The sequence below is a fragment of the Camelus bactrianus genome, chromosome 3, assembly GCF_048773025.1.
Source record: "Camelus bactrianus isolate YW-2024 breed Bactrian camel chromosome 3, ASM4877302v1, whole genome shotgun sequence".
In the NCBI taxonomy this organism is placed as follows: Eukaryota; Metazoa; Chordata; class Mammalia; order Artiodactyla; family Camelidae; genus Camelus; species Camelus bactrianus.
Window position 1 is genome coordinate 108,043,751 of NC_133541.1, and position 23,175 is coordinate 108,066,925.

The 23,175-nt window shown below is 52.1% G+C and overlaps 1 protein-coding gene across 6 annotated transcripts in view; it reads left to right on the forward strand.

The window, feature by feature from the left end:
• Window positions 1-3,283: 3,283 nt before the first annotated feature.
• The window catches only part of TCOF1 (treacle ribosome biogenesis factor 1), a 35,300-nt gene continuing 15,408 nt past the window's right edge, over window positions 3,284-23,175 (forward strand). For 2 of the 6 annotated variants that reach the window (XM_010961792.3, XM_045521763.2), the window contains exons 1-16: window positions 3,285-3,471; window positions 5,845-5,900; window positions 8,705-8,847; window positions 10,955-11,028; window positions 11,807-11,993; window positions 12,599-12,672; window positions 14,392-14,622; window positions 16,488-16,700; window positions 16,916-17,143; window positions 17,324-17,530; window positions 17,678-17,857; window positions 18,024-18,278; window positions 18,367-18,561; window positions 20,735-20,872; window positions 21,066-21,251; window positions 21,376-21,579. In XM_010961792.3, coding sequence (XP_010960094.2) covers window positions 3,364-3,471; window positions 5,845-5,900; window positions 8,705-8,847; window positions 10,955-11,028; window positions 11,807-11,993; window positions 12,599-12,672; window positions 14,392-14,622; window positions 16,488-16,700; window positions 16,916-17,143; window positions 17,324-17,530; window positions 17,678-17,857; window positions 18,024-18,278; window positions 18,367-18,561; window positions 20,735-20,872; window positions 21,066-21,251; window positions 21,376-21,579 — 2,679 coding nt within the window. In that variant the 5' untranslated portion in view covers window positions 3,285-3,363. Of the gene's footprint in view, window positions 3,472-5,844; window positions 5,901-8,704; window positions 8,848-10,954; window positions 11,029-11,806; window positions 11,994-12,598; window positions 12,673-14,391; window positions 14,623-16,487; window positions 16,701-16,915; window positions 17,144-17,323; window positions 17,531-17,677; window positions 17,858-18,023; window positions 18,279-18,366; window positions 18,562-20,734; window positions 20,963-21,065; window positions 21,252-21,375; window positions 21,580-23,175 lie in introns of all 6 variants that reach the window. The other 4 variants (XM_045521758.2, XM_045521759.2, XM_045521760.2 and 1 more) reach the window with 4 other exon arrangements.

Here is a 23,175-nt window from a genome sequence, read left to right on the forward strand (position 1 = left end):
ATCATCGCCCGCTGATTATCTCCCCTATTTCCCACACCCTTCATTAATCTCTCCCTTTAACCTGCCATCAGCCTGAAAACAAACTCAGGTCTCTTCCACCTTTTAACGTGCCTCCCCCCAACACACACACTGACCCCATCACAGCATCTCTCTCCTCCCCTTCACACAAATTCTCAAAAGACCCACTGCCTCCTTCATCCCTTGCCTTCAGTCCACCGCTATCTGACCCTCTCCATCACTCTGCAGAAAACAGCACCCCTTTTTTTAAAATGAGATTTCTTTCCTTTTTTAGTTTTATTAGGTAGAATTATTACAGTTTGACTACACATATACATTATATTGCATTTAAATACATATATACAATATACTGCACATATTTTTTTTTAGTTTACATATATGTACTGATCATTGCAGAACAACGCTCCCTAAAGCCACCAACAGTCCCCATGCCTGTCATGAACCAAAGCTGGTGGTTCCATCCTCATCCTTCCCAACTCTCAGAGCATTCCCCGTTGACTCCTCTTACCCTCCTGATACTCTTGGCTTCCTTCCTTTCATTTCCTTCCCTATGCCCACTCTCCTGGGTTTTCTCCCACCTCTTGGTCCCTCCTTCTCAGCCTCTGCAGGTATATCTTCATTTTCACAGCCCTAACCTGTGGGTGTGCCTCCGAGCTCCATCCTGGGGTGCCTTCTCTTCTCTTTCCAAGTTCATCTCTCTGAGCAATCCAGCCCTCATTCTCGTGATTATCTCTCTACTGACAACTTCCCATCCTCATGTGAGTCCAAACCCAGGCCTCCACGTGCCTACTCAACATCTACACGCAGTGTCCCGAAGGTCTTTCGAGCTCACCATGTCTAAAGTGGAACTTGCACTTTTCACTCCTCCCTCCTCCTCTTTGCACTCACCCGCCCCCCACCCCATCCCAGTTGTCTCCAGTTTCCCCTGTCTCAGTGAAAACCACTGCCTGCCTGTTTGCCCAGAAACCTCAGAGTCCAACCTGACACTCCCTCTCCATTACCCTCCATTCCTACACATCTCTATGATGATTTTGTTTCCTGATGACTGGAATCTTCCACCGCTGTCCAGCTGCACTGCCACTGGCCCTGCCCCCATGATGTTCTCCCCAGATGCCTGCTTGCACCCCTGACCCTAACTTGTCTTGCATCTACTCATACACACTTCACTTTTCACTAGGCATTCACACAGGTCACATTAAAATGCAAATGTCATCCTGTCCTTCTTAGACCTACACTGTCAGTGGCTTCCCATCACTCTGAAGATGAAGAGAAAGATCCTTAATGTGGAATCTGTCTCTGCTCACCTTCTACACTCCCTTATTCCCTGCTCTCCCTCGTGGGTTCTGCTACAAAGGCCTTTTCTTGCCTCTTCTCTCAGCTGTACCTTCTGCCTCAGGCCCTTTGCACAGGTTCTTTTGTCTGCCTAGGATTCCCCCCAATACCCCATCCTCTCTTGCACATCATTCAGATTTCCTCACAAATATCACTTCCTCAGGGAATCCTTCCCTAACCCCTCAGAAGAGATTAATCCCTCCTACTTGTCAAATGCTTTCACAGTAACAGCTAACATACACACGAGCTCAGCACTATCCTTTGGAACTCTTCTATGCACTTCTGCTTAGACCTGATTTACTCCTCGCAACAATCCTATGAGCTAGAAATTATAACTATCTCTATTTTACAGGTGAAGAAACTGAGGCACAGAGAAGTTATGTAATGCACCAAGGTCACCTGGTTAATGAGAGGCAAAGCTGGAATTTGAACCCAACTAGGATGACTCCAGCATAGTTTTAAACACTCTACTATTCCATAAGAAAACACTATCCTTTTCCTTTCTGCACTTACTGTTTGTAACAATATATTTGTATGAATATTTGTTTAGTTTGTGTCTCCCAGATTAGACTATAAACTCTGTTGGGCTAGAGACCGTTTTATCCCCAATAGTAGGTGCTCAATAAATGTTTGCTAAATAGCTGAATGTACATTAGTCTCCTCCCTCTTCCTCACTCACCACCTTCCAACAGTCACCTGGTCCTGTCCCTGTTTCTTCCTGGAGCAGCAGTTCCTAACTCTAGGAGTTTCAGGTATGTGTCCTAAAGTTGGATGGAAAATGTTATGGGTCTGGACACCTTCAAAATTTTCTACAGCAAAGGCTAGGTGGTTCATGTTGTCTTCAGTTTATCAATGGGTCCATGAAGTTGAGAACTGGTGATTCAAATATTCCCCAGCCTTGCTCACCCTCTCCCTGCCAACCTCCGCTCCACAACTACAACACCCTCACGTCTAGCTTTATTCTCCACAAATCCATCCTCCATGCTTTGGTCATAGCAGTCTTTTAAAAACACATACCCAGGTCACCCTCCTGCATAAAACCAGTCAGAGTCTATATCGCCCTTGGAACAAAGTTCAAACTCTGCTGAAGGGAGAGGGTGCTATAGGCCCTGTTAACTTCTCCATTCTTTTGTGCCTTCACTCGTTCCCTCTTCCCCTCAACTCTACAGCCCAGCAGTACAGACTCGGTTTTACGTTTGTGTTTCCCAGCCTGTACCAGTGTGGTTTCTCCTATCTGTACTCATGCAGTGACCTCTGCCTGGGATGCCAGTCCTCTCATCTGCACCTAGAAATTCCTACTCCATCTTTAAGCATCAGCTTAGATGTCTCTTTGGGGTTAGGGGCGCCTCCTGCCTGCTTCCATAGGCTACGCCTGTCCCGGACAACGCACAGAAGGCACCGAACCATGGTTTTTTGGCTGCCGACTGTCTCTCTCCTGCCCTGTGAGCTTTGAGAGCAGCTCCCAGGTCTTATTCAACTTTTTATCCCCCAGTTCTAGACAAGCGCTAGCCCAAAGTACGGTGCTCAATAAGGATTTGTTCAGTGAATGAATGATGACAAATAGTTCATGGGTTCTAAAAAAATCTGTGAATAAATGAGTGGGTAACTGGAAGTTCAGGCCTAGAGAGAGATGCAGATTAGGAAATTCAGAGATGAGTAAAACGCGATTGCAGCTGTCAGACATCTAAGCGGAAGACAAATCCCTTGAAGGAGTAAGTCTGAAGGATTTAAGGAGTCATTCAAATCACGTCCGGCCCAGAGAGCGGGTTCGAGTCTGGCCACGCCCTCCCTCGCCAATGGGAGGTCTCATTGTCCTCCGTGTCTCCGCCCCTTTCACGCACCGGGGCGGGGCCGACCACGCCTGGAGGTAAGACTACACGTCCCGGCATGCCGTGCGGCCAGAGCGGAGGAGGAGCCGGAAGTGGGGCGCGCGAGGTCTAAGGGCAAGGGGGAAATGGCGGGCGGGGACTGAGGGGGGCGTGCAGGTAAACTAACCGGCCGGAGGTCGCGGGCATGGCCGAGGCCAGGAAGCGGCGGGAGCTGCTTCCCCTGATCTACCAGCATCTGCTGCAGGCGGGCTATGTGCGCGCAGCGCGGGAAGTGAAGGAGCAGAGCGGGCAGGTAAGCGTGCGCGGGCCGTGTGTAAGGGCCGCATGCGAGATCTGAGGAGAGGCGGCCTGCGCCCCCTTCCCTGGCGGCCTGGAGGGCGCCCAGAGTCGTATCCCGCAGTGCGCCGGGACGCGGCCAGGGGTGCCGAAGGAGCCTCAGCCTCTTCCCCCAACCCCTGCTGCTCCCAGTTCCTCTGGGCCTCAGTTTCCCCATCTGTTCAGTGGGCGAGCCGGACATGAGATCCCAGGCGCAGGGCTTCATAATTCCCGCGCCCCTACCTCCACCCACTTCCTGGGAGCGGCGGTTTAAAGTTTCGAAAGTCTTGGGCCACGTGGCTCGGCGCGGCCCCCTAGGGTGAGAAGGTTGCTGCGAGTCTGAAGGGTGGATTGTGACCAGCCCTGGAGGGGCGAAAGAGCGCCATTCTGAGAAGGGGCATGTGACGCCTTAATTGAGATGGAGCTCAGGCCTTAGCAGGTCTTCAGTACTGAGTCGGACAGCTTTGAGATTCGAACTTGTGGCGCAGTCATTTACCTCATCCATTCTCTCAGCAACTGTTAGTCTGGCGTTCAGGGTCCTGGTGATGGAATGGTAAGCGAGGGTCCCCAGCCCTTCTACAGTATACAGTCTAAATCTGGCAGGGGAGATAGACATAAATCGAAGAATCACAAAAGTAACTGTACAGTTAACACTCCATTAAGTGCCAAGAATGAGAGACACACGGATGGCAGATTACCCTTGTCCGGGATAACCAGGACTGCTTTCCTGAGGAAGTGGATGTTGCTTTGAGATCTGAGAAAAGGGAGGTGCAAATGCCCTGTGGTGGGAGGGAAATTGTTGCCTTTGTACTTTTCTCTGGAAAGTTTTTTGTGGCTTAAACGTGGAGTACAAATGTGATAGAGGTCCCTAAGGAGAGAGGCAGGGAGCTGGCTGGACCTTACTGTGGGCACTTTGGTCTTCACCTGAAGAGCAGTGGTCAGCCACTGGAAGGTTTTTAGCTGGTATGGTGGCTATTGACCTAAGTAGGCAGTATCCCTTTAGCTGTGGTGTATGCTCTGGCTTGCTCTCAGGACCTCCTGGAGAGACTAAAGGGTGATAGGCCCTAGTACATTATCTGTGCCTTTCCCAATCCTCTTTGGACCTTAGTTGCCCTTCTTACTCCAGTTATATCACTTAATAGCTACAAGGGGCGAGAGGCAGTACCCATCTTTGGGGCATTTGCATAGGCATACGAGCCTCTTATAAAGCATACATTACAGCAGAAGCAGACAGATGGCTGAGTTTTTAAAAAGTTAATGATACAGTGTCAGGTGATAGTAGGTGCTAGCTGTAAAAATAAGGCAGGCAGGGAAAATAAGGAATGTCAGGGTTAAATTATAAATGGGGTGATCAGGAAGCCCCACTGAGAAGGTGACTTTTGGGCAGAGACCTGGAGGAAGTGAAGGAGTGAGCTGTTGGCAGGAAAGAGCATTCCAGACAGAAGAATGGCAAGCCCTGATGGGGGTGGGGTGGCCTGATGTTTTTGAGGGGCACTGAGAAGGCCAGTATGCCTGGGGCCCAAGTAGAGTGAAACTGACACTTGAAGTCTCAGTGTTGCTGGCTCATAATCTGGGCACTGACTAGATTTTCTCGTGTTAGGTGGGTACTGCTGTTGTCCTCATGTTATCAAAAAGGAACCTGAAGTTTGAAGGAGTGAAGAGATTGGCCCATCCAGTTAACAGAGGCACTCTGCCTGACTCCAAGTGCACCCTCCGCCACTCTGCCCAGATCCCTAACACTGCCCTCGCCCCACATTACTCATTCAGCTTCATTGGGGCACTTGGCACCCCGGGTTCTTGTCATTTGCAGAAAGAGTAGGTTTCTGATCTTGGCTTCAGAGGCCTCCGCTTCTACTAAAGGATTGGTACCATTTGGTTCCAGTCTCTTCCCAGTAGATGCTACCTGGATTGCCTCGGGTATCTGGACTGTGATTCTTACTGTCCTGGGGAGATTGACCAGACTGGCCTTGGAAAGCCTTTTGAAAGGTCAGGGGTGGAAAAAGCTCTGTCGTGTGGCCCTAAAACCTGGAAAGTGCCCGGAAGCCTGGGGGCTGGATAAATGCTAGCCTGGAACATTCCTATTCTCTCTGGAACAGCCAACCTCTCTAAAGATGCCTCTCACCAATGTTTTAGTGTAAAAGGTTTTAGCTGGAAATACTCGCCCTGCTTGTCTCTGGAAGGTTTGGGTGGTACTGGCAGGGCCACGCAGACATATTTCCCAGAGCATGAAGACCACCTTCTCAGCCACCTGGGCTGGTCATGAGGTCATAAGAGTGGGGCCCAGGGGGAGTGAGGAGGACCCTTACTGTGCTCGGGGGCTAATTGTTGCTTTCTCTTTACTTCTTTGCAGAAAAGTTTCATGGCTCAGCCTGTAACCCTTCTGGACATCTATACACACTGGCAACAGTAAGTCTCACCTGGCTGAAATTGTGGTGTATGGACATCCCAAGCTACCAGCTTGGAATCAACTAGGATGCACTCTGGGCTAAGGTCTGTCCCCACAGCCCACTGTAGGTACTGCTACCACCTCCAGGAAGCGAGATCGCAGATACGGGTGTCTGGTAGTGGGAGAGGACACTGAGAGCTGTGATCAGTGTCTCTTAAGGACAGAAGCTTCTCTGCAGCTTATTATTCATTAAATCAATAAGCATTTGTTGAGTACCTACTGAATGCCAGGCTCTGTTCTAAGCACAGAGACGTTGTCATGATTGAGACGGACATGGTTCCTTCTTTCCTGGAGCTGACAGTGGAGTCAGGGAGGTAAGCATGTCTGAAAGAGTGAAACATATGAGTGTAAAATTACCACGGTGGTGAGGAGTACGAAAGAGGTGCCTGGTGCCCAAAACACATAAACAGATGAGCTTAGCTTCATCTGGGGGATTAGGGGAGGCTTTCTTGAGGTGACCTTTGATTTGAGAGCTGCAGGGAGTAGGGGAGTGAACTAGGCAATAGGTGTGGAGAGGCCGGTGGAGTGTACCTCGCAGGGGGAACTGTTGGTGCTGAGGCCTGTAGCCTCAGGCGTGGTACAGGTGAGGCTGGGCAGTTGGCAGAGAGCACCTGGTGCAAGACTTGATCATCTACAGGGAGAGGTTATATCTTTGCCCCAAGAGCAGTGGAAGCCACCGAAGGGTGAAGCGGACAGTGGTGCTGCACTCTGTAGCATCGCGTGAGGCAAGAGCTGACGGGGCTTGAGACAGGGATAACAGAGGAGTAGACAGTGGATTCCAGGAATGCTAGAGGATAAGACCAGGGTCTGCGGGTGGTTTGGAGAGGCAGTCTAGTGACTCCCAGTGTCTGGCTTGTACACCTGAAAGGAAGGAACCTGATTTGAAAGGAAAGATTTCAAGGACATGTTGGATATGAAATGCCTGTGAAACTCGTAAAACAAGGAAAGGGGAGTGATCCAAGGGCATATCAACAGAGGAATGGCTTGAGAATGAAGGAGGGGATAATTGTTCTCTCTGTGAACTGACCTGACCACAGCCAGCTAGGGGAAGTCATGCCCCATGAGGAGGTACAGTGAATCCTGAATTGTCTGGGATGGAAAAGAAATGGCAAAGGGGCAAATGAGGGACCACGGTCTGCACATCTTTGAGGACAAAGGGAGTGGGATGTTCTCTGAGAGACTGAAGTTGGACCCATGTGTATTCATCTTTAGGAAGGCAGGTTTCAGCTTCTGAGTATAAGCAGTTGGTCATGAGAGCACTCCAAAAATGAGGAGACTACAGCGGAGTGGTGAGTTCCCTGTCATCAGAGGTGTGTAAACAAAGGCAGGCAATGGTGTGAAAGGGATCCCAGCTTCCAGTGGAGAGCTGAGGTCTTTGAGAGCCCTGTCAGCCCTCAGGTCTTAGCGCTCCTCTGCTGCTGAGGCGAGCACAGGGCACACCCCTACTTCCTCCATCTCGCCCAGGTGTCTGGGTGTTTGCACAGCACTTCCTTCACAAGAGAACTGCTTCAGTGAGCCGCACCACACACCCCTCCCTGCCCCTGGCCCCTTCTATGGGTGAGGGGTACTGAATGGGACAAGGACCATACACCCACCAGAGCCAGCCTAGCCTCGTCATTTCTGACCTAGTAGTTCAAACCCAGCAACCAGCTGTAGGACCTTGGACAAACTTGGCCTCCCCAAGTCTGTCTTCATCTGTAAAATGAGGATAATAATAGTACCAAAAGTGCTAAACCTGACTGTTGGAGAAATCCCCCCCCCCCCCGGTATATTGAGCACCTACTGTGAGCTAGGTCTGTTCTTGATATAACAGGAAACAAACCAGAGAAAAATCCCTGCCTTTGTGAAGCTTACATTCTGTTGGGAGGAGAGAGGCGGAAAGAACTGATATACATAATAAATGAAACTTGTGTTTGCAGAAGATTCCCAACAGGTTGCCTTCCTGGGAAGAGGGGACTGAGCAGCGCATCCCAGACTGGGTCAGGCCAGCTCCTGTCCCAGTAGGAGAACAAGGGGCAGACAGTGACTCCCTCAGGGTGGGAAGCTGGGGTCAGAAAAGATGATATATGAAAGTTCTGGTGACCCAGCCACCTGGGTGCTTATCCTGCCCAGAGCCCCAGACTTACTTTCACCCTGGGAGGTCATTTAGCCTTGAGACTCGTGCTGTGCACTCGAGGTGCTGTAGTGAGTGGAGAGGTTCCTGCCAGCCCTCGCCTCCTGGGGCCTGGCTGTGTAGTGGGGGCGTTGAGCAGGAAGTAGGTAAAATACCAAAAGGGAGAAAAACGCTCTGAAGAAAGTGAAACAGGATGGCAGGGCAGAGATGTCTTGGAGGGGTGTGGTGATCAGGGAGGGCCTCTTGGAGGAGGCAGTAATGGAGTTGAGGCCTGAAGACAAGAGGAACCTGGGCAGACTCTTCCGGAAAGGGCACTGCAGATGCCACAAGTTCTAGGGGGAGGAGGAGCTCGATGGTTGTGTCAGATGTCTGCAGTGCCAGCCTTAACTGCTCAGTGATGGTTGGCTGCTGGTGTTATGTGTTTTCCATCTTTCCTGATTATTTTGAAGACTGAGACAATTGTAAAGGCACGAGAAATGAGTGAAAATACAGAACACAAAATTGTATCTACACTGTCTTTCATCGCTGTTTAAACTCTTTTATGCATGTTCCCTTTTGGGTCGGGGAGGATGTGGGAAAGTCTTCCTTTTCAACTCTCCTGGGATTGTCCTTGTCACACGGTTGGGATAGCCAGTCACCCTTGTCTTGCAGAACCTCAGAGATTGGCCAGAAGCGGAAGGCAGAGGAAGATGCAGCACTGCAGGCCAAGAAGACCCGTGTGTCAGACCCCATTAGCAGCTCAGAGAGCTCAGAAGAGGAGGAGGAGGAGGCAGAACCCAAAACTGCCAAAGCCAGTAAGATTCCTGCATGCTGGGGGTCCCCCATCGTTGGTGCTGGTGAGCTCAGCCCAGGACCCTGCCCCTTCTGGGAACAGGCTGTCAGATCACTGGATTGTTCCTGGGGAGAATCCACCTCCAGCCTCCTTCAGCAAGCCCAGGGAGGACCAGGCCCTTTCAGAGGGAAGGTTGGAAGTACCCCACATATCTCTTTTGTCTACTTTAGTCTTGACTTGAGCTCTTCTGGGCCAATCACTGTGTCCCAGGTGCTGGGAATCCAGTGGTGAACAAAAAAGTAGATGGGCCTTTACAGTCTAATTTGGGGTACAGTGTCAGCCCCTCCAGGGGGGCTAAGGAGCTGACTTTTTACAAGTCCCTAGGTGATTCTGAGAAAGATGGAGGAAAAGCCCACATTTTCAGAAGAGCTGCTAGAGATTTCAGAGAGGGCAGCTGGCAGCATCTCTTCTGTGTGCCTGTGGGCTGCTTCCAGAGCTGCCACCCATCTCCCTGTTATTGTCACAGTGTACAGGTTAGCGCTGGGAGGCTGTCCTGCACATGCTGGCAGGAGTGACCCAGTGAGGCCCCTTCTCCCCACATCTCAGGGCAGTTTATGCCTTAACCAACAGTAATCATACCTCCACAGGGGAATTATCATTTCTTCTCTGCATTATTGGTTTTTATTTACGTGGGAGGTAATTTTTTTATTTTTAGAGGTATTTTCAGATTGTAAAAGAAATATAGGCTTCATTATGGAATATTCGTTACAGAATACATAAAAATTACTTTCTAAAAAGGCAGGGAAAAATTACCCATATCTTTGGCGCATACAATTTGGCAAATTATTCTTCCATTTATTTATCCTGCATGTTTTTTCAAATATTTGAGATCATACTAAATATGTATTTTAGACCTTGCTTAGTCTTTTAAAATTATAACACAGAACAAGTTCACTGTGAACAGTACAAAAGCATACAGAAGAAAGATGGGGGGGTTTCCTCTTCCTCTTGCCTGCTCCCCTCACTCCTTAAACGTACCTCCCAGTGGGTAGCCTTAAAACTTTCTCCTTTGTTGATAAAATAAAATAATTCAATTAAATTTAAAAACAGAGAAAAAAGACTTTCTCCTTTGAATCTGCAGTCATACAGATAGACATCATACGTGCATACATCTACACTTACAAACTGTTCAAAAAAAATTGTAAAATTTCATACTGACTGCCTACTCAGTGAGTTTTTAAAGCTATGATAATGGAATTATAATTACACTTTTTAATAGTCCTCATTGAGAGAAACATTCTGAAATATTTGGGCAACACCATAAGATGTCTGATGTTTTCTTCAGAACAGTGCTCAGTGGGGAAGGGTGAATGAGAAGACAGTTGAAATAAGGCCACAAGTTGATAATGATTGGGGCTGGGTGGTTTAATACACTTTCTCTCTGCTTATGAATGGGCTTAAATTTTTCCATAATTAAAAATAGAGAGAGATGGACTTGAATGTCAGAGAAACAATTAGATCGTGTCATTCATCTCAGCAACATCTTTGTTTCACAGCATACCTTAGAAATCTTTTCCTAATCTGAGATCTAAGGAGAGCATAACCTGGTGTAAAAAAAAGCACCAAGAATCTGGAAATCTCAACATCTAACTGGGTCCTGGTCTCGTGGTTCAGCTACCTCTCCACGGAGAAACCATTTAAATTCTGAGCAGCTTTCTCTGTGCAGCTGGGGCTGCCTGGCCTGCCCCTGTCTTGTGGAGTGAGGTTCAGGGCTCCAGAGTGGCAGGTTGCCTGTGGGGATGGCACCCCTGGAGGTGTGCAGTGCTTCCCTGGTGGTATGCGGCAGGCTTGAGCCAGGCCCTTTTCCTCTGGGGTCCTCAGCGTCTCATGCCACCAGGGACTTGGGACTCCGTGGGGGACGCAGACATGTGGCTTTCATGACTCCACTCTTCTCTCTTGCTCCTGGGGCATGTGGCTGATGCACCACCGAGCTCTTCCCAGTCCGGGCTCAGCCTCAGGTCTCATGCCAGCCATGCCAATTGAATTATTAGGTGAGCTGAAGCCTGTTTGCTGCCCTTTCATGAGAAAAGGCTCATCTGGCTCAACCAGCTGGTGTTTGTGTCTTGCAGCCCCGAGACTAGCATCTACCAACTCCTCAGTCACGGGGGCGCTTTTACCTTCAAGCATGAAAGAAAAAGCCAAGGTGAGTGTGACCACCTTCCAAGTTGTCGCCCATGGGAGTTGAAGTGCCCTGTAGGGCACAGTCCTCTGTGTCACAGAAGGATAGGGTTGTGTGTAATTGCTCAGCCTGGGTTCGGATCTCAGTGATCACACTCAGCTATGTGATTGTATTAAGTCGCTTCACCTCCCTGGGCCTCTGTTGTTTTTGTTTTTTTCTGTAAGGTGGGGTTGGTGCCTACCGCTGTGGACCACTGGCCACATTACACACCTAGAATATACAGTTTCTTTCCTCTTCCATCCCTGCCTTCACCTGTTCACTCAGCAAACTGTTACCAGTACAGTTAAGTTCCAGGCACTGGGCGAGGCAGTGGAGACACCAAACTGAATAAAACACCCGTGGTTCTCAAAACTTGAAAAGCACTTTCTAGACTGGAAACTACTTAGAAAGTAGAATATCATTTTCTGGTCATCCATAAAGGAGTGTTACAGACATATTAAGTATTATGTCCTTGAAGTTGCCTAGAACATTAGCAAAGATACATAGAAACAATTATGAAGTCATGCAAATGTCCACAACAAACTTCTGCTGTGTCCCAAGAACTGTATTTCGGTTTTCTCCATACCTCTGTGAAGGGAGGTACCATTTTTAGCCCTGCTTTGAAGATGAAGAAGCAGAGACTTACGGAGGTGATGTGCCCAAACTCACATGGCTAGAAGTGGTGGAGTTGGGGTCAGATTGATCTGTGCTGTTTGTTCGCCGGGACATACCCAAGTGTGTCTGTCACTCCTGTTCTCTGTAGGCAAACACCAAGAAAGCCAGCAAGCCAGTGAACTCCACGGCACACCCTGCCTCCGGGAAGGCAGTGGCCCATCTCCTCGCTGGGAAGTCACCCAAGAAGGCAGCAGGGCCCTTGGGAAATACCATCCTGGTCTCAGAAACTGAGGAGGAGGGCAGCGTCTCAGCCCTCCGAACCACTGCCAAGCCTGGTGAGGAGCCCCCGCCTCTAGGACCAGGCCCCCCAAGTGCGGGCTGGGGAGGCAGGCCTGGGCACTGCTTTACCGGGTCCTAGGACATTCTGGAATTCAGGGGCTTATCTCTATGACAGTGAGGGCTCCCCCCACTTCTGGCCATTTTCCCCTCGCCTGGGTGACAGAGAGTCAGCTGCCCCGACACAGCAGGCTTTGCTGAGGGAGTGTCAGCAGCCAGGGCAGTGCTGGAGCGTTTTCTGGTTTATTGCTCTCAGGTGGGTACGGGCCCACCTCAGAGGCTTAGAAGCCAAACCAAGAGGCCTGAGTTTGCCTCTGTTTCTCATGTAAAATAGGCCCAGCCTGCTTCCGTATGATGATGGAAGGAGGTTTTCTCAGCTGTGAGGTCCTGGCGCATGTGTGATAAGGCCTGTTATAGCCCTTACCCGGGGCTCGGGCCAAACGGGAACAGAGGGAGAGCGTGGCGCGCGCAGCTGTGGGCCTTCCGGAGAGCGCGGGGGAGGAGGAGCGTGTGCCTGGCTCTGAGTACTTGGTGCGGAGGGTGCCTCGGAGGCTCAGGCAGGTCTGGAAAGGGTGCCTCAGTCCCCTTCCTGTATATCCCTCAGGAATGGCATCAGCGAGCCAGGCCGACAGCTCCAGCGAGGAGTCCTCCAGCTCTAGTGACGAGACGGACATGGAGGTAATTGCTACCCATTCTCAAGAGCTGCCCTCTGCAGACCTCTAACCCTCCTGCGGGCCTGGCTGGGGCCTCACATTTCAGCAACGACAGATCAATTCAGCCACTGTTTCAGGGTGCCCAGGAGCTGGAAAGGCTGAGGCCTGTGGAGGTGGGGAGCCAGGTGCTGTTCACTGCATCTGGGCAGGAGAGGATCTGGGGTTGTTGGGGTGGGGAGACGCCATCCTGCCTACAAGGTGGGGGAAGGCTTCCTGGGGAAGGTAGCACAGGACCAGGGTTTTGAGGCACAGGGAGCTTCACTGGGGAAGGATGTGGAGGGGAGGGTTTTTGAGCAGGAAGAGCTGCACGAGCAAAGGCCCAGGGGCAGGAACACAGCTTTGGGAAGAGAAGCAGGGTGATTGGGGTGAGGCTGCTGGAGGTTATTGGCCTGCTGCTGTATGCCAAGCCTCAGCACTTGACCAGAGATGGCCAGGTCTTTTCATCTGTGGCCCTTGTCTCTTTTCTGAATTGTGACCAGGGAAAAGTCCCCAGAGGTCATTCCATACTGTGCACCTTTCAAGTGCCAGGCCTTGGGGAAACAGAGGTAGGCAGGATGGGCGGGGGTCCTGCTACCTTGGGGAAGTGGAGGGTCCCTCAGAAATGTAACTACAGTGGCAATGGTTACTGTAAAGGGAAAACTTAGCAGGAGGGGTGATAACGGGAATGTGGGACAGTACAGGCAGAGATGGAGACAAAGCGAGTTTGGTGCTCTTAAGGAATGTTGATCTGCAGTTTCGTGAATGAGAGGGAAAGTGATATGAGAGATAGGCAAGGGACCAGATCCATGCCTGACCAGAAGGACCACTGAGAGGAGTCTAGGTTTTATTCTAGGGGCTGTGAGAAGCTGTTGCAGGGTTTCAGGCACAGGAGTAAGATGGCCTGATTTATGTTTCAAAAAAATCAGCAGTTGTGGCCTGGTTTGGAGGGTGGTGCTAAATAAAAGTAGTGAGGTGATTGAGGGGGCTGTTGGAATAATGGTGGCAAGAGATGCTGATGGCTGGCACTGGGGCACCCAGCAGAAACCAGCAGGATTCAGGGAAGGATTGACTTGGCACCCAGGGCACTTCCTACCTCGCCTTCCCGCCTGAACCAGTCACCTGTGAAGGTGGAAACCTTGCTCCTCTCTCCCCTGGGCCTACCTGTGGGATGCTCCCCATGTTCCATCCCTACCTTTGGGCCCTAGATACAGCCAGCAACAAAGACACTCTGGGAAACCTGCAGCCAAACATACAGCCTCAGTGGGCTGGAGTCCAGAGAGGGAAGGCACGTGCCCAGGGACTCAACAGCAGGACTGAAGTTCAAACCCTGGCCTCTGGGCCATCAGGAAGGCCACCATGATGAGATACTGTATTTGAAGGGGCAGACAAGTACCAGCCGTCCTTGTTGAGAGAGGCTGCCCCTCTGCTGGGCCCTATGTGCCAGGTGCCAGAGGAGCATAGTGGTTGAGACTTCTGTCCCCAGAGCCTCACAGATATGGGTTACAGTCGGTTATTGGTATTGGTTTTGAGTGATTTGACCTTTTTGAGTCTTTTATCCTTTTCTGGAAAGTGGGTGTAAAGATAATACCTGTCTTAGGGAGTTGAGAACCAAATGACGTTAGGAAAGGGCTTCATAGACTATGAAGCATCTTGCGCCCCTCAGGGGTGAAGATTGTTGTCCCCTAATTCCATCCTCTTGTTCCAGATGAAACCTGCAGTGAAGCTGCCGCAGGTCAGAGCCCCACCAGCCCCAGTCAAGGAGTCTCCAAGGAGAAGGGTGGCTCCAACCCCTGGGAAGGCAGGGAATGTGACACCCCAAGTCAGAGGAGATACCCTGACCTCAGCTGGCAAGGCCAAGAATCCAGAAGAGGTCTCAGAGAGCAGCGAGGAGGAGTCGGAGAGTGAGGAGGGAGCTCCTGCAGGGACCCCCAGCCAGGTGAGGGCTGCCCTTCAGGGTTCCTTGGTCCCCTGGCAGCCTGGGGCTCTCCCCCACCCTGAAGCTGGTGAGGTAGCTGTGTAATGAGCATGTACCCTACCAGAGGAGGTTGGCCTTGGAGTTTGGGGAGAGAGAGGTGGGCTTGTGGAAGCTGAAGGGCATGGACAACTGATTTTGCTTCAGCTGCCTCTGGAAATTGCCCTTCCTGCCCCAGCAGGGGCCTGGAATGGCTGCTTCCCAAAGGGTGGGTCCTGCACCCCACTTATAACCACTCTCCTTCACCTCAGTTTCCCTGTCTAGTCAGTGGGCTGCTCTCATCCCGGCTAATCCTGCCATGGAGGGACCAGACAAGTTTTAATTACCTGGTCCTCTGGCTTCTCAAGCCAAGTCATGACTTGTTAGCGAACAGGTATCCGGTTACCTTCTGTCTCCTGGGACCCCCTTTCCCCACGTAAGTGACCAGAGCTGCAGGCCCCTAAAAAGGCTCTGGGCACATCCCTAGGGAAAGCCAGAGAGGCTGGGAATCAGAGAACGAGAGGGGTCAGACAGGTGGTAAAAGGCCCCTGGGAACACTGATTCCGCCCAGGTGAGGCCTATGAGGAGAGGTCCCACACCCAGGCTGCGGGCAGGGTGATGAGATGCAAGAAACAAGCACATAAATAAGATTCACTTTGCTAAGTGTTAGTAAATGTTATAGAAGAAAGTAAGGTGGGGAAGGAGGAAGGGGTGGCCATTTGAAATAGGGCACTTAGGGAAGGCCTTCCAGACGAGACATTTGAGTAAATAAAGTCTTAAATACCTGAAGGAAGGGGCCTTGTCCCTTGTGGACATTTGGAGAAAGACCGTTACAAGCTGGAGGTGCAGCAGGTGCCAAGGCCCTGAGGTGCAGGTGGGAATTGTGACAGATCAGAGGATACAGATCCTGTCCACAGGGGCCACTGCTCCTCAGCTCAGAGCACTTTTGCAGTGTCCAAGGGTACCCAGTGCTGCGTGGCATCCATTTTTTTCAGAAGGAGCCCAAAAGTGAACTGTGTAAAATCTACTTTCTCCATGTTGGTTCAAAAATTTGAAAAAGTGCAAGCCGAACAAAGGCTTGTCTGTAGCAGCCTAAACCCTCTGCTTGAGAAAGTGTCTAGAAAGGAAGTGATCAGAGCTGCTGATTTTCTGGAGTGATCAGCCCAGGGCCAAGCAGCTGCAATTTTTCCAAGGAAGACAGGGTCTGTGGCCACCCAGCCAAAGCCCTGAGGCCAGGAGCAGGGCCTGAGACCAATAAGCGTCAGTAGGTTAGTGAGAGGGAAGCTGAGGTTCTCAGGGCCTTGCCCCCTGAGGCTAGGACAGGCTCCCCAGGGGTCCTCCTACTGTCCATGTGCAGAAAGCCCAGGGAGGGCTCGCTCTGTCCCCTTTCCGTTTTTGGACTGTGTGTTCCTTTGCCACATCCAAGCTCCCCTGATTCCTCCCTCTGGGCCTTTGCATTCTCCCTCCTCTAAGTCCAGTCACATATACACTGGGGGTTGGCACTGAGGGTATAGCAGTAGGTCCATCAGACATGGTGCCTGTGCAAAGCCCAGCCGGGGACAGTCCATGATACCCTGTGTATCAGGGCAGCCATGCAGACAGTGCAGGGCCATCAGGGAGAACTGCTGTAAGTAACTGTGCCTGTCTGGGACCCAGAAGACAAGGTGGTGGTGGGTGAAGGCCCCAAGAGGTGTGAAGCTGGTTGGCTACACTGGCTGGAGCTCCAGTCAAGTGGGGGAGAGAAGTAGGGGGGTCTTGTGAGCTCCACTAAGGCCTCAGGCTTTATCCTGAAGGCATCCCCAGAGGGTTTTCAGAAGGAGGGGAACAAACTGCCCTTTCTCTTTTACTAGGTGAAGGCCTCAGAGAAAACTGTCCAGGTCCGAGCTGCCTCAGGTCCTGCCAAGGGGACTGCTGGAAAAGGGGCTACCCCAGCACCCCCTGGGAAGGCAGGGCCTGCAGCCACCCAGGCCAAGGCAGGGAAGCCTGAGGAGGACTCAGAGAGCAGCAGCGAGGAGGACTCAGACAGTGAGGAGGAGCTGCCAGCTGCCAAGACCCCACTTCGGGTGAGGCCTGGGGAGGCGGAGCCCCGCAGCCAGCGCCCCGGCCCAGGCGGCCTTCTGAGGGCTTGTTCTCCCACTCTGCTTGCGCCCCATGCATGCGCAGAGCCCTGCCTCTTCTCACCTGTGGCGCCTCTGGTGTCCTTGACCCTGTCTGCTCCCTTGTGTCTCCTCATACCCACCTTCTGGGCTCCCCGCCAATTCTCTTTCTCTCACTCCAGGTAAAACCCTCAGGGAAGATCCCCCAGGTCAAAGCTGCCTCAGCAGCACCTGCCAAGGCATCTCCTAGGAAAAGGGCGCCTGCAGCACCCCCGGGCAAAGCAGGCCCTGTGGCCCCCCAGGCCCAGGCCAGGAAGCAGGAGGAGGACTCGGAGAGCAGCAGCAGCGAGGAATCAGACAGCGAGGGCGAGGCGCCCGCAGCTGTGCCCCAGACCACAAGCCTGGCTCAGGTGAGGCTGGAGAATACCCTGCGCGGCCCTGTGCCCGGTGTGCAGAGACCCCGTGCGCCTGTCCTCCGCCTCTGCACCCAGAGCCCTGTGCCCTCCACTTACCCGTCTCCCCTCCTGCCTTACCTCACACACGCTCTCCTGTAAGCTCCCTATCCTGACTCTGTCCTTTGTCACTCCCAGGCAAAGGCCTTGGGGAAAAACTCCCAGGTCAAAGCTGCCTCAGCTCTGGGCTTGGGGCCCTCAGCAAAGGGCGCTGTCCCAGGGCCCCCTGGGAAGGTGGGGTCTGCGGCTGCCCAGGCCGTGAAGCAGGAGGAGGACTCGGAGAGCAGCAGTGAGGAGGAGTCGGACAGCGACGGGGAGGCACCGACAGCCGCGGCTTCGGCCCAGGTGAGGCCCCTGCCTGCGAGGCTCTTCTCTCCCCCTCAGTGCCCTTCCTGTCCCCTCGTTGTGCCTGTTGGCCCTCTCGGTCTCTAGTGTCTCTGCACACAGCCACGCTTTGGGCTCTCTCCCCTAATCCCGTGTGTCTCACTGCAGGCAAAGTCTTTGGGGAAAGTTCCCCAGGTCAGACCTGCCTCGGGTCCTGCCAAGGGGCCCTCTCAGAAGGCCGGGCCTGCAACCACCCAGGTCAAGACCGAAAGGTCCAAGGAAGACTCGGAGACCAGCGAGGAGTCAGACAGTGAGGATGAGACACTCGCAGCTGTGACTCCAGCCCAGGTAGGGCCTCGGGAGGGGCAGCTCCACAGCCTGACCCTGAGCTGCTCTCGCCGGTCAGCTCCACAGGGAGCTGTGGGGAAGGGCGGCAGTGGGGCTCCACTCCAGAGCAGATGTGGGCTCTGCATCCAAGATCCTTCTCCAGCTTCTGTCTTCTGTGCCCCTTCAGGCAAAACTGGCTGGGAGAACTCCTCAGACCAAGGCCTCCCCACGGAAGGGGACTCCCATTACACCTGCATCTGCCAAGGTCCCCCCAGTGCAAGCAGGCACACCAGCCCCCTGGAAAGCAGGAACGGTGTCTTCACTAGCCTGTACATCATCCCCAGCCATGGCCAGGGGCGCCCAGAGGCCAGAGGAGGACTCTTCAAGCAGCGAAGAGTCAGATAGCGAGGAGGAGACAGCTCCTGCCACAGCAGTGGGACAGGTGAGGCCAAGTTTGCTTGGCTGGGTCAGGACCGGTCCCCACCCAGTCCTTTGGCTCCCGTGACACACCTCTCTTTGTGTCATTCCAGGTGAAGTCTATAGGAAAAAGCGTCCCAGGGAAAGCTGCCTCAGCGCCCACCAAGGGGCCCTCAGGGCAAGGGACTGCCCCAGTGCTCCCAGGGAAGGCAGGGACTGTCATGGCCCAGGTCAAAGCTGAGGTACAGGAGGACTCAGAGAGCAGTGAGGAGTCAGACAATGAGAAGGCAGCCTCGACTGCCGCACAGGTGAGGCCTGGGAGGAGCCAACCCATGCCAGTGCCTGGGACAGGCTGGAGATGGGCTCACACAGGCTGCTCTTTCCCAGGGTGTGCAGAAGCGTCCAGGGCAGCCTCTGCTCAGCCTCATTCCACACTTTCCATTCTGTCTCCTCTGCCCATCAGAGCTCCAGGGTCTCCTTCATGCCCTTTTGACCTCCCACTGAGATTTCTTACACTTTTTTATACAAGCTCTGTTGAGTATCTCATCTACCAGGTGCCATTCTGTCTGGAGCTCCTTTGGCCATGGCCCTCAGAGTTCCCACCTAGATGGGGGGGCGTGGACCTGTACACGGGTTATTTCAGCGTGGTGTGATAGGGTTGAGATAAAGGGTGTGTACCTGGGCTAGCAGAGCCTGGCAGGCGATGGCATCTAGGGGTTTTTCAGGAGAGAAGACCTTTTGGAGGAAGTGGCATCCAAATTGTGGGCTGAAAGAGTTGACCAGGTGACATAGTGTTCCAGGCAAAGAAACTGGCCTATGCAAAGGCCAGGGGGTGAGAGAGTGTCTGGCCTTTTGGTTTTCCTCAAGCAGAGCATTGTATCTGGCGGGATCACTAGGGTAGACCATGTGGTAAGGGTGAGTGGCTGGGGGGTTTAGAGCCAGGCTGCCTGGGTTCAAGTTCTAGCTCCATGTCCCAGCAAGTGATGTAATCCAACAGGGCGCCTGTTTGCTCTTCTGTAAATTGGAAATCAACCTGCACAGGGTTGAGGATTTAATGAGATCTCGCCTACCACACCCAGCAAGGGTCCTGTGCACACACAGCAGGCTCTCATCCCTGTCCCTGAGGGAGCAGAATCAAGTTGTCTTCCAGCCTGGGAGAGCTGGGAGAAGTGAAGATAGCTCACTCCCTGTACTCACCCACCCACCGTTTATTATTTTTAATTGTCGCTCTTTTTTTCACTAACCACTCAAATTAGTCATTTCTTATTTCCCTGTGTCAGCACACACATTTCTGTGGAGGTTTTTTTTGTTTGTTTTTTTGTTTCTTGTTGGTTGGTTTGTTTTGTCCTGCTCTCACTGTTACCTTGTGGGACCAAGGTCCTGTGAGTCCTTTACTGAGCTTTTAAACTATACTTCGCCTTCCCAGAGTCTTCAGCTCAGCAGGCTCCTAACCTGTTTTTCCAAGCTGCAGACATTCTAAACCAGTGCCTTAAAAGTTTCAGTGATGGGTTGGGGAATAATAGCTCAGTGAGCCTAGCATGCATGAAGTCCTGGGTTCTGTCCCCAGACCTCCATTTAAAAAAAGAAGATGAAGTATCTTAGAAAGTTTCGTTGTGCCGATCACTTAAATATCTGTCTTCCCATCTGAGCCTGCCAGCTGTACTGTGAGACAGGTGTTCAATTGCTTTGGTTTCTGGAGGAGAAAATTGGAGTTTAGAGGAGTTGTTTAGTGACTTACTCCGGCCCCACCAACTCCTGCCTCCAAAACCTTTGCCTTTCCCACTTCCTTTCACTACATCTTGGCCAAAACTTTTCCAGCCACAGACTTGGTCGTACTTTGGGGCCTTATTCTCTCAGGGTGAAAAATAGGGCAGCCAGTCCCTCTCTAGCAGCCTAACCTTATAGCCTGGTGCTCTGTCAGAAGATGACGCCTTTCCTAAGTTCAAGAGGTCTGAAGGACCTCTGCTAAAACAGGCGGGACTGATAGGAGGAGTCTTGTTGGCCACCTTTTTTCCCTTGCCTTCTCTTGAAGGATGAGGATCATAACTGCCTTTCATGTGGATTAAATGGCCTCACCCTCAAAATGCTGTGCACACTCACTGGTTCCACTGTGCTCAGCATTGCTGAGGTCAGAAATGAGTCGGAATCAATCAGACTTTTGTTCTTGGGATAGATCTTGTTTGAGCATAGTGTATACCCATTTTTATTTGTTGCCGGATTTGGTTTGTAAATCATTTATGAAGGACTTTTGTGTCTATGTTCATAAAGAATGCGGGTCTGTAGTTAGTTATCTTGAGATGTCTTCGCCTGGCTTTGGTATTGGGATAATACTGCCTCATAAAATGAGTTGTTGAATAGTTCACATAACTATTAATGGAGGAGCCAGAATCCAGATTCAGGCATCTGACTCCAGCATCAGTGTTCTTAGCTAATCACTTTTGCATCTCACCTCCTTTCAATAATTCCCTTTTCTCCTTCCAGGTGAAGACTTCAGTGAAAAGCCCTCAGACCAAAGCTAACTTGGCTGCCAGCCGAGTAGCTTCAGCCAAAGGGGCAGTGTCAGCTTTGGGGAAAGGGGTCACTGCAGCTGCTCAGGCCAAGCCGGGGTCCCCAGCCAAGGCAAGTGGGACCAGAGCCACAGGTGGTGCCAGGGTGGGATGGAGAGGAAGACCCAGCAGTGGCCCCAGTCTGGACAAGGGTCCTGCACAGGTGGGAGTAACCTCCCCACAATCATGCCATGGGTGGGGCTTCATCTAAAGAGAACCATGCTGTCTACTTTCTTTCCCAATGCTGTTCCCTCCTCACAATTCAGGTAAAGCCTCCACTGAGGACCCCCCAGAGCAGTGTCGTCTCGGGGAAGGGCCAGGTGTCTATGACAGCTGTGGGGAAGGCAGTGGCCGCAGCAGCCCAGGACCAGCAGGGACCTGTCAGGGGCCCAGAGGAGGACTCAGAGAGCAGTGAGGAGGAGTCTGACAGTGAAGGGGAGGCACCCACCCAGGTGAGGCCTGGAGGATGGCAAGCATCCCTGTGCTTCCCCTCTGTGCCAGGAGCCACCCACAGCGTAGCTGTATGTGCCGCATCCATCTCCTGTCTCCCTTCCCTGCTTCTTTCTCTCACTCCAGGCAAAGCCCTCAGTGAAACTCCCCCAGGTCAGAGCTTCCTCAGCCCCCACCAAAGGTTCCCCAAAAAAAGGGGCTGCCACAGCACCCCCTGGGAAGGCAGGACCCCCAGCCGCCCAGGCCAGGAAGCAGGAGGAGGACTCGGAGAGCAGCAGCGAGGAGTCAGACAGTGACAAGGAGGCGCCAGCAGCTGTGCCACCAGCCCAGGTGAGGCCTCGTGGGGAAGCAACTGCAAGGCCAGGCCTCCCAGCCACCTCCACCTACTCCTCCGTCAGAACGTGGGTTCAGGGCCAGATGAGGAAGGAAGACCAGATTAAGGTTTTGGCTCCAGGATCCTTTTCCCTGGCTGCTGTCCTCCGCACCTCTATAGTGAAAATTATTGTCAAATACCCCCAATCCAAGGCCTCCCTGATGGAGGGCGTCCTGGGCACTCCCATATCTACCAGGGCCTCCACAGCAGGAGTGGCACACCAGCCCCTTGGAAGGCTAGGCCAGCAACTCCCGCCAAGCCTCCAAAGATGTCAGAGAGCTGTGAGGAGGCTTGGACTGCGATGCAGGTACCACGAGGCCCTGGAGCTGGAGGAAGTCACATCCCCCACCTGGGCCTGGGGCCTCCTGTAGGCATGTGTGTCTCCCAGGAGAGTTCTAGCTTAATGTGAAGCGTGGGGAGAGGGAAGAATGAGGAAGCGACTTTCAGCTGGATGATTCTCCCTCTGTCTGCTTGGAGAAAGCAGCAGGAGAGGCTATGTCCTTCAGAAGTTCAGGGCAGCAAACTCCAGGACTCACAGGGCTCAGACATGTGATGGACACAGCCAATGCAGGCCTAGTGCAGGTGATAAATGGCGACTGACGTGGAGGCTTGATAATCAGGAGAGACAGTAGGGAGTGGTGGCAACTAGGACAAACTAGAGAGCCCTTGCCCCATCAAGAAAGATGGTACCTGTCAGCTCTATTTGTGACCCGGTGGAAATGTACCCATCATGTGGCCAGATCTTGTATTTCTTAAGGGACGCGTAAGGGAAATTCTCCAGCCCAATAGTGTTCCCTCCTCACAATTCAGGTAAATTGTAGATTTCTGTTTCCTCATGAGTGAAACAAGCACTAGAAGTCTGGTAGGTGCTTATAGTATTAACCTCTCTGCCTTCAGTGCATTAGACCAACTACTGAACACACTGTCTTGTTGGTAGAGATAAAGGGATGAAAGATGTTGGCCCTGCCCTCAAGGAGCTTATAGTCTGTAGGGCAAGACGAGGTGCCTGGATTATTGGAGGATATTCTGGTTGTGCTCTGTCTGATGGAGCTGGGGGAACAGGTGTCTGCAAGGCCAGAAGAGGAGGTGATTGGGCTGAGCTTGGAGGAGGACCTGGGGTTCACTAGACAGAGAGGTAGAAACAAGCCTAAATTGGGGAGGGGAGTGTGTGCAAAGGGGAGGGGTTGAGAAGTCAGGTGGGTTGGGCAGAGGCCAGCTGTCGCGCAGGCAGCAGTCACTTCTGGTTGCTTGTTACCAGTAACATTTCTGGGGGCCTAAATGCCAGACTAAGACACAAGGGCCCTAACTATGTTTCAAACTGTGCAGCTTTTTGTTTGTTTAAGTTTTAAATGGGTTATTGTCTCAGTCAGGATGTTCTAATCTACAAGTGAAAACCTAATTCATTAGAGTTTAGGGAGTAAGGAAACTGGGTATCTCCCAGAGTATGAAGTTTCAGGGTAAGGCTGCTGTAAAGGTGGTTCCTTCAGCTCAGCCTTATTAGTTACTCAGATTTCTTACATCTCTATGCTTTACCTGCCTCATTGTCACAGCAG